Source organism: Phoxinus phoxinus, assembly GCF_949152265.1.
Source record: "Phoxinus phoxinus genome assembly, chromosome: 6".
NCBI lineage: Eukaryota > Metazoa > Chordata > Actinopteri > Cypriniformes > Leuciscidae > Phoxinus > Phoxinus phoxinus.
In genome coordinates, this window is record NC_136881.1 from 5,229,251 (window position 1) to 5,240,388 (window position 11,138).

Consider the following 11,138-nt stretch of genomic DNA (forward strand, 5'->3'; position numbering starts at 1 on the left):
AAAAATAGACCATTCTATACATCCGTTTTGCTTTCTTATTTCTTGCATCTTTTGGGGTCGCAATATGATGCTCAAGTCCAATTTTAAATAATAGCTTTATTATTAGCCTATTTCTGCTTGTGTATATGGTATTTTCCATACATAATTGAGTCAATCACCAAATTTTGTTCCAAACTCTTATTTTTATATAACAGAAATATATGTTTACCAGATAGTCGACTCTTTAATTTTGTGTGTTTAAATACTACATATTCAATATCAACCCAAAACAATTGTGTAAATACCCATTCAAAGAATAAATGTTTTATGGATTCTACTTTATGCCAGCATTGTATGGGTTAACCCGGCCGCCGTAATTTACGTCACGGTTACGTTTTCTTTGTACACGGAAGAAAAGAAACCGGAGAAATCAGCGGAGGAGGAGGACAAGGAGAGCGTCTCTTTAAGGTAAACAGAGTCTCACTTTAATCCTTCGATTAGATCTATACTGGATGGCTCGATATCAGCTTCAAGTATCTAGCTACAAACCTAATCTAAATCGGGATATTATGGGTCTCGCGCGCTCAATACACTGCCTGTGAAACACAAACTAGATATTCTTGAAGAGTCATGCCACGTTTACTGCGGATCTCGATCATGAATCAGAATTATACATCAGAATGAAGTCATGAATTAACGTTACGAATTCACTCTCAATTCAACGTCTATTTTCCCAGCAACTCTATCAGGTGTCTATCAGGTCTCATGTGTCAACAGTGCTGCATGTCATAATAAGAAAAGATAAAAACAGCCAATCAGAAAGCTCTGTTCTAGTCGTGAATTATTTATTTTAGTGGAAAATTGGGCAGTGGCTTATGTGAACAGGCAGTATTCAATTGACTTTTGATCAATTGGGCTAAATTGTCTTGCTTTTGAAATGAATTAATATTTTATTTATAGGATGTAGTGTCTGTCCAAAAATGCTATAATAATACTCCTATAATTTATTATTTACATACTCATTTTTGGATGAACTAACCCCAGTTACAGATGTGTGGATATTGAAAATGTTCATAGGCTCATACAGTTGTTGAATATAAATATAAATAATGCCGTATGTATTATAAACTATGCTGTAATTACAACAGATTTTGTTATCAACACACATTTCATGTATTTGCAGTAGACCAAAACAACTGAACATACTGAATCTTACTGTGAATAAATGCACTCTAGATTAACTGTATATAGCCTTCAGTGTCAGTCCCACACATTGCTCCATTCTGAATATGGAATAGAATAAAGAACAGAACAGATGAATATGGAATAAAGTAAATTCTGAAAAGAATATGAATGTAAGAAGTAATCAAGTCATGATCTCTTTCAGTGCCTCTCCTCCATCTATGGTTGGTCTTAAGCAATGCTCCAAAGAACATGGGACAAGCTTTGTGTATCTGCTCACGCAGTGTCATCACAATTGACAACAAGAGATACTACTTTATCCAGAAACTAGAAGAAGGGTAAGGCTCAAATGCTTGAAAACGTACTGAAATTGTCCAACAATGTCTCCAAAATATGGTCCATCTTTGATTATTTTCATAATCCGCTCCTTCTAGAGGTTTCAGTTATGTTGACCTGGTAGAGGGTGCACAAGATGGACGCTTCTATGCTCTAAAGCGAATCCTTTGCCATGACCGCGAGGCCCGTAAGGAGGCTCAGACCGAGGTGGAGATGCACCGGCTCTTCAGCCACCCCAACATCCTCAGCCTGACCTCACACACCTTCATGGATCGCGGCGGGAAGTGTGAGGCCTGGCTGTTGCTCCCGTACATCAGTGTAAGTGTGTTCGGCTTTCCGTTCCTGTGAGTTCTGACATGTGCAGTGTTTCACTTGCTGAATTGTTCCTGTGCAGAAGGGCAGTCTGTGGTCCGTTCTTGAGAAGCTGCGGGATAAGGGGAGCTCAATGACGGAGAGTCGCATCTTGCACATCCTGCATGGCATCTGTGAAGGCCTCAAAGCAATTCATGACAAAGGCTATGCACACAGGTACTGAGAATACAGTTCATTCATTCATCCTGAACCCACATGTGTTAAAATAACCCCCGGTTTCACAGACAAGGCTCAAGCTAGTCCCAGACTCAAATGCATGTTTGAGCTGTTTTAGCTGAAAGCAACTTGTCCTAATTGAACTAAGGTCTAATCCTGGCTTAATCTAAGCCTTGTCTGTGTAACCGGGCCTATCCACCTTATTCCTGACGATCTCACTGCGTTTTGAATTATGGGTGGCACTTCCGGTTTGGGGAACTTCCATTCAAAAAGGCTGAAACTAATAATTTCAAATCATGTTTTGCCAAACAAATAAATCTGATCTGTTAGTTTGACTGGATGAGCTGTCAATTTCCCTTCATGGTTTATTTTCAGGCATCATGAGAATAACATTACACTTGGTATTTTAACGTGACATGTTATAACATGTCGAAGCTCTTTTCAGTCGCTGCTTTCTTTTCCTCGTGATCATTTTCTTTTTTCCCTTTGCAATCCGCTGTAAAAGTATGAAAAAGGACAACATATACTGCGCATTTATGGTCTGTTTCCCGAATTTAATTTACGATATATTCCATTAATAATTCACTGGAATGCGTGAATAATCTCTCTCGTTAGTCTCATCAAATCCTCACGTCTCTTTCCATGTTTGTTTTTACAAGTAAATGCAATTTGTAATCTGTCAAAATTATGGAAATCATTTTGAAATAGTAACACGTAATGCTGAAGTTAATGAACATTTTTGATTAAGGCAACATAAGTTACAGATATTACAGTGATATTTAACCAAAGACTCACACTTTTGGGGTTATTTGGTTGAAAGTACCTTGTTGATGCTTTTACACTTTTAAATTTCCTTTTAATGTTCGATGTTTGAACGGTGAGTAGATTAACGTCGTTTTATGGTGACACTTTCTTAAATTGCGTTCATAGAGCGAGCCTTTTCACTGATTGTTTACAGCTTAACGGAAGTTACACCCATATTTCACGCAAAGCGTCATGGGGCGTAGGAATAGTGTGGATATGTTCAGTTTTGCGTTGGTTCTGAATTGAAGATGGAACATGTAAAAATAACTAGTTACTTGATAGCAACCACAAGTCAATGCAATTGGTAACACTTTACAATAAGGTTCCGGGTTTTCAACATTAGTTAAAGCATAGTTCACCCAAAAATTATATTTCTATCATTATCACTTCATGTTGTTTCAAACCTGTATGAATTTCTTGCTTCTGCTGAACACAAAATAATATATTTTGCCATACTATGAAAGTCAATGGGGCTTAGAAACTGTTTAACTGTTACCCATATTTCTTCAAAATATTATTTTTCAATTTTGGATTAACTATCTCTTTAACTACATTAGTGAACATTGACTAACAATGAACAATTCTTCTACAGCATTTAATAATGTTTCCCAATATTAATTTCAACATTTACTAGTAGATAATAGTTACTTAATTCACCATGAACAGCATTCATGATAAAATATGTTTAATATATAAATAAATGTATTAATAATAATAAATAAATAGATTATTCCACCAAGTAATGTTCTCATAAGCCACTGTGAATGTCCAATTTCCCACTAAAACAAATTATTCATAATATATTTATCTCTATATATTTAAAGTATATTTATAGTTTTCTCTTTAAATGCTGCTTATATTTTTTCTATATTATTTCTATTCTATTATAGTATTTATTCATATTTTGAATTAGCTTGTTTTATTAGCTTTGTTTTCACTCACACACAAATTTTTGTTTACATTTTGGTGGTTTTCTTATGTGCTTTTGTCATTTTTCTTCTTTTTTTCCTTCAATATTTCTATTTTGGTTTATTTTTATTATATTTTAAGCTTCAGTCATCTTAGTACTTTAACTGTTTATTTCAGTTAGTTACCAAGGAAACATGTTTTCTATCTAATATTTATATTTTATTTTTTATTTCAGCTATATTTATTTTTAGTTAAAGAGAACAACACTGCTGATTCAATCTGATTTTATTGCTGAAATGATACATTTGCATACTATGAATATTTTATGTAGGATTACTGATGAATCAGTTTTAGGCTCAATAACCCAGTGTAAAATCAGTTTGAAACACAATATCCTGCCTGGGTAAATCCCTGAAGAAAAGATGGAGTATCCATCATCCAACACAGACCGAAGAGCTGAAGTCAAATACAAATAGATGAAGATAAATGAAAGTCCCACTTGTATGAATCCTTGGCTGACTTTCAATAATAGTTACACCAAAAGAGATATTATATATAGATATTATATATATATATATATATATATATATATATATTAGTTGACAACAAAAGCTGACCTGATGCTTAACTGCTGACAAAAATCCTCTTGAGGAATGTCCTGTTTTCAGTCTGAAATATTTGGCTGTTTTTTCCTGTTCTCATTATTTCTCTAACATGAGTTTTATTTCTGAAAACAGAGATTTGAAACCCACCAACGTTTTACTGGATGAGAACGATCAGCCTTTTTTAATGGACTTGGGCTCCATGAACAAGGCCAGGATTGAAGTTCGAGGGTCACGTGAAGCCATGACTATCCAGGTTAGAGCTGAGATATCAAGCAGCACTTAATCCAGAGTTCAGTAGCTGTGTTTCCATGCAAAGTTGCAAATTAAACTTGTGCGCAAAATTGGAATCTCACTTTAAATATTTGCAAATAAATCAGTGTTTCCATCCCATGTTTTCAATAGAACAAAATGGTCACTTCCTGGGAAATTGGCGCAAAATATCTGTAATAAAAATGGAAGTTGCTGCAATCAGGGAAACCATCATGAATGAGTTGCGTCTCAGAGCGTGCAGACAAAACGTAATAAACGCCGTCATGTTATATTGCGTCCGGATTCCTGGTGTTTGAGAACGCTATCACATGAGACACTTCTGAGAGGGAATTAAACCAAATCATTCTGATGACAGTCTTTCCCTGCTTCCCAATGTGCATACTAACCATCCTAAATAGTATATGAGATTATTAAGTGTGTCCCAAAGCATAGTATGTTGAAAAGAGTGTGCCAAAAGTCCCTGGATGGTCTACTCTTTCCAGTAAATTAGAACTACAAACACCAATAAGAAGTGTTTTAAAAAAAAACTACAAACATGGCTGTGTGCGACCGACAGTTAAGTAGAGAGGTTTAGATAAAGGCGTTTGATTGAATAATAATCAACATTTAACCTGATAAAACAAATTATTTCTTGTTATCTATGTTATATTTCAGTTGCAACAACAATGTAACTTATCTAAACATCCGTTTGGCCATTAACTTTTAAATCAGCTTTATGCAAAAATATGAGGCGAGTTCTCTGCATGAAAGACTCGTGACTGGCAGATCAACGCGCTACTTCTGTTCTCTTCAATTCGTTAGGAAATTAAATTAAATTAAATGTGGAGGATGTTAACTGCGGCAAGATGATTGACAGGCCAGTTTATGGCGACAGGATGCACGTAACTAGCGCGTCCATTAAAAACTACAATTTATAACGTGATAGTATGTCAAAAGCTTGTCTGCTCTTCTGCTACACGCTCACAATTTTTTTTTTTTTCGAATGATCACACATTTGAGATGCTGCGAAATTAAACAAAAAAATTGTTGGGCATCAAGGGATTTATTTGTAAATGTGTTTCCGTTGAAGTTTATGCGCATGCCTTCTTATCGGGTAACAAATGTTAATTTGTTATTGAGTGCATAAGTTTTTTTATGTGCATCTTTGGATTTCCATCCAGTATTTTTCTTTTTGCGAAACATAACTAGAAAAACAACAAAACATTAAATCAATCCTCTTTTGTTCATGTGTCCTCTTTCAGGATTGGGCTGCTCAGAGGTGCACCATCTCATACAGAGCACCAGAGCTCTTTAATGTGGAGAGTCACTGTATCATTGATGAGAGAACAGATATTTGGGTAATTCTCTTTTTCATGTGTTTTGTATGGGTGTAATAGTTACCTTTCAGCTGTTCTTTCACAAAACTACATGACTTGGAAAATGATGTGCATCAATATAAAGACTGTTATGTCTGCACAGGTCTAATGTTTGTAAACTTCATCCTTCATCTTTTCATCTCTGCTCTTTCTGATCAGCATGATGTTATGTCTATGTCGGTCTGCTGTCATGATGTTATGTCTATGTCGGTCTGTTATGTCTCTGTTATAGCTATCATTTGTTTTATTCTGCCTGTAGTCTCTAGGTTGTGTGCTGTACTGTATGATGATGCTGGAGGGACCGTATGACATGATATTTCAGAAGGGTGACAGCGTGGCTCTCGCCGTCCAGAATCCAGTCTCCATTCCACAGACTTGCAGGTGAGCTTGAGATTATTCAGTGCTATTATTCTGTAAAATTCAACCGCTTTGGACCTCATTGGAAGAGGCAGCTCGTTGCAATGCCAGATCAAATATTTTGTAGATGTTCGTCAATCAAATGTAATATATATTGTAATATTGCATATTGTAATGTTATAATAATATTATATTTTAAACTAATTGTGTAACTTAAATGTGGAATTTTTTTATATATATATATATATTATAGTATAACATTTCAGCTAATTTTCAGTAATATTTTATATTTTAAATATTATTGTTATATTATATTTTAAACTAATTTTGCCTCATTAACAAAATTATATATAATAAATTGTGTAACTTAAAGCTGCAGTCCGGCACTTTTTTGGGTTTAAAAATGTCAAAAAAGACATTATTGGAAAAAAACGTAACCAGCCAGTGTTCAAAACTATCTGCTTGCCTTACCTCGATTCAAAACGGTAAGCTTGTAATAATGATTTTAATTCCAGTGGTACTGGTGGATTTCCGCGGGAATTTCGAGCATGTCTTTGCGTCATTACGTCACTTCTGTACACATAGAGAATGAGGCGTGTGTGGATGATGGTGGAGATTTAACTTAGCACTTGGTATGGCGGATCCCGAAAGTTTAAAGCGACAATTACGATAGCAGACCGATGTCGATTCAACATTGATTTTTAGTTGTAAAGGTTAGTATCAATCATCAATCAAATTTCAACGTAGAATCAACAGCTACGTTCAATCAGAACGTTATTACATCGAAAATAAAACATGGATTCAACATTGAAATGCGGTTGAATGGCGTGTCTGACGTTGATTCAACGTTAATTCGATGAGCAAAACGATGTTGTTTCAATGTCACGAGAAACGTCGTTTCCACATTGATTCGATGTCAGTTTGCTATCTGGGAATCACCAGTGACAACTGGAGATTCACCAGTTGTAAAACCCAAAGACTTCAGACTTCAGAGTGGCTACAGAAAAAATATATTTTTCACGTTTTGATGTGATATAAGCAATCGTTAGATTTAATCAGCATAGCCTACTGCAATGCTTCCCCCCACCCCCCGAATTTGGTCAGAACAAACGTGAATGTTACTTACTTGTTCAGATGACATTTTCCGATGAAAATTCTAATGTTGACACTTTCAAAAAGTATACTCTGAGATTGCTGATGACAGTAGGCTACAGTATCCACAGCGACGCGACAGCCTCAATACATTGTGTTCATCCGCGCTGTTTCATGCCGATTTACTACCCACGCACCGTTAATAATTCCGCGAATAACTGCAATTGCAGATTTCTAACAGAGATGGCGACAAAGAGGAAAAACGACGGACTGCAGCTTTAATGTCTGCATTATTTTAATTTTAACATTAAAAATGGTTTTGTTTCAATTATATATATATATATATATATATATATATATATATATATATATATATATATATATATATATATATATATATTTGAAATAAAACAAATTTTAATTTTAAAATTAAAATAATGCAGACATTAAGTAAGTTACACAATTTATTAAGTATAATTTTGTTAATGAGGCAATATATATATATATATAATACCTGTAATCTGCATTTCAGTTGTGTGTAAAATGTGTTTAGGGAAAATATAATATTATAATATTTTTTATGCTAATTTTATGCTAATATATATATATATTATATATTATATTTTAAACTAATATTTCCACATTTAAATATTTTAAACAAAACATTTTATAACTTACTTAAATGTGGAATATTATATTTAAAATAATATTATATAATTTTTTTAAATATAATTAAAAACATTATTAATATTAATTTATATTTTAAACAAAGTTTCCCTCCTTTTTATTACAAATGTAGAATGTTATATTTTAAATACAATTATAAACATGTCTTTTAAACTAATTTTCCCACTTTACAAGAGTTTACACACTAAAATATGTTTAAAATGATGTACACTCACAAGAGATTATGAAGACTAAGCTGTTTCAGATCATATTACCAGTCGAATTCATTTCAGAAAACAGCTTGTTAAAGTTTTCTAATGGTAACATATTTTAGCATGTAACCAGAGAAAAGCTACCTGACCCGGTTACCATGTCTCTATCTTTGACACAGTTATTCTCAAGGTCTTCAAACCCTTCTCAGCTCCACTATGGTGACCAATCCTCAGGAAAGGCCCATAATCAGCTGGGTGCTTGACCAGGTCCAGAACCTTCGGGACTCAGACGGTACAGATGTAGATACCAACAGAGTATGATGCTTCCACTGACATTTCATGCCTGTTTTCTAGTGGACTCTGGACTTTTTGGACTATGCACTCTCTCTTCCGGATAAAAATCACAAGCCTTGCAAACATTTGCTCTCTCTTACCTCAGTGAGCTCAGCATGCCACGGTTACACACGCATCTTTGTTGGTGAATCTCATATTTCACCTGAAAATCTATATTGAGAAATGAAATGATCTGATGATATTGGAGTTAATTATGAGCTGGGCATGTTCCTGGTTTATGCCACGCAAACCACACAGGAGAGGGCAAAAACTCTGTTCACTACGATGGCAGCGCTATCACAGGCACATGTTACAAAGGATCAAACTGGTTGTTTTTGGATTGTAATTTGGCTTCTGTGACTTTTCTAAGCTTGGAACCAAAAATGATTTATGAGGGTTTTATAGAGGGCTACGGGGATGACATCAAAACCCGGAAGAATTTGGCCAGTGGTTCCCTCAATATTTTCTCATGGGGTTTTCAACTTATGAGTAAAATAAGGACTGTGGATAACAACATGATCATACTTGGACATTTCGCTCTACAGCGTAAAATACACACACCCATATCGAAAACGTGAATTTTAAAGCAGTTATGTTTATATATATATATATATATATATATTAAAAAAGTAACTAGATAAGAACATTTTTGGATGTGAGTGTATGCGGTTTACTTTGTAGAACAAAATGTCCAAGTATTGTTTAAATACAGGTGAATATCGTACAAAAGTTCATTTATTTCAGTAATTCAACTTAAAATGTGAAACTAATATATTATATAGACTCATTACATGCAAAGTGAGATATTTAAAGTCTTTATTTGTTATAATTTTGATGATTATGGCTTATAGCTTAAAAACCCCAAATTCATAATTAGAATATTGTGAAAAGGTTTTCATAAGCTTTAAGCAAAATTATAACAAAATAAAGGCTTTAAATATCTCACTTTGCATATAATGAGTCTATATAATATATTAGTTTCACATTTTAAGTTGAATTACTGAAATAAATTAACTTTTGCATGATATTCTAATTTTACGAGTTTCATCTGTATATCTCATAAATTAAAAACCCCTTTATAAAAACCCTTAGGAAAATATCGAGGGAGAATTAATCTTCCGGGTTTTGATGTCATCCTTGGCACCACTCAATTGATATTTTAGCTGTTCAAAATGTAATTGACATTAGTTATTTAAACAACCGTTGTCCTGGTAAAGCAAGACATGCGAGGTTTTTAAGAGCAGAGATTTGGGTACTTTGTGTTGTGAAGGTTCACAGATAAAACTGACATTGGAGACACAACCTGAACGTAATTCTGTCTAAATCATTTGTAAAAGCATTCGTATGTATGTTGTAGCACTATAAAAACGGTTCTGCTCATGTTTAATGAATGAGTCTGTAAAAAATGAAAGAGTAAGATATTAAGCTAAACTCAGTTGGTTATATAGCTCGGCTTTTATAAGCAAGTGAAAGTGCTGTTGTGTATAAGACACCGAGAGGATGCATAACAAACGGTCATGCCTGTGAATATTTAATACTAGTTCACATTACATTGCAAGAATGTTGTGTTGACTTTTCTCTTTTTAAGTGGTATAAATGACTGCAGAAATACGAGTTTGTTTTAATTCAGCAATAAGTTCCTTTCATTGCTTACAGTATTAGGGTGTTCTTTAAAGGAACCGTGTAATAAACAGGTTTTAATGCATTTTAATTCAGCAAGAAATCCACATGGCTATAAATAATTTCTGCATTCAGTCATTTGTTTATGTCTGGTGAGGCTTGGCTAGTGTGGATGAATCTCGCGGAATAATTTCCAGGTCATATTTTATCTGCAATATCAACAGAAAGGAATATATTTAGCATTAAAAGGATTAAAATTAAGCCTGTTTTTAGGACTTTTATTTTAATTTTTTATTATTATTATGTTTATATGACCCGGACATGATGTCATGAATCACATGCTGTTTCATAATTCTGGACTCAATTTATTGAAGCATTCCATTTACTATATATTGTAGTTGGAATTTTATCTGTGAACAAGGACCTAAATATGTTTGTTTGTTTTTCAGAAAAAAATTACCTTGATATTCAGATTCACTGCAGATTGCTTTGCGGTGACTCTCCTCATTTTGACTAGAATGTTGTTATGTTTTAAAGGAACATTTTTAACTTGCACTTGCAATTCTGTCCAGGTTTGTTTTCTGTTAAGGTCAAGGAATACTTAATTATGCAAGCCTCTTAATTTATAGGATATAAGACTGGAGATATGTCTCTTGGCATTCATTTACGCCATTTGTTCCCTTTATTTTGTTTTTTTATAAATGGTGAATAAAGTGATTTAAACAGCGACCGATGGAATTGGTTTGGTTTTCCTGAAAGTTTCAGTATCACCACACGGGGGAGATGTTGCACAAGTTGTGTTGTGATCTCTGACCGGTGGAGCAAACTGAAGACGGGCTTAGGTGAGTGTTTATTGACATTCTGTAATGTTTTTGTTCATTTTGATATCT

The 11,138-nt window shown here is 34.0% G+C and overlaps 1 protein-coding gene across 2 annotated transcripts; it reads left to right on the forward strand.

Annotated features, from left to right (window-relative positions):
* The first annotated feature begins 345 nt into the window (after positions 1-345).
* Positions 346-10,976, forward strand: stk16 (serine/threonine kinase 16). Of its 2 annotated transcripts, none has more exons than XM_079616005.1 (8): positions 346-447; positions 1,367-1,499; positions 1,596-1,815; positions 1,892-2,025; positions 4,476-4,596; positions 5,855-5,950; positions 6,228-6,349; positions 8,475-10,976. In XM_079616005.1, the coding sequence occupies exons 2-8, from the start codon at positions 1,414-1,416 to the stop codon at positions 8,614-8,616; spliced, it is 921 nt and encodes a 306-aa protein (XP_079472131.1). In that variant the 5' UTR covers positions 346-447; positions 1,367-1,413; the 3' UTR covers positions 8,617-10,976. The 2 variants fall into 2 exon arrangements, with proteins under 2 accessions (XP_079472131.1, XP_079472132.1); XM_079616006.1 differs by having other exon boundaries at positions 1,895-2,025; positions 8,475-9,228.
* Positions 10,977-11,138: the final 162 nt, after the last annotated feature.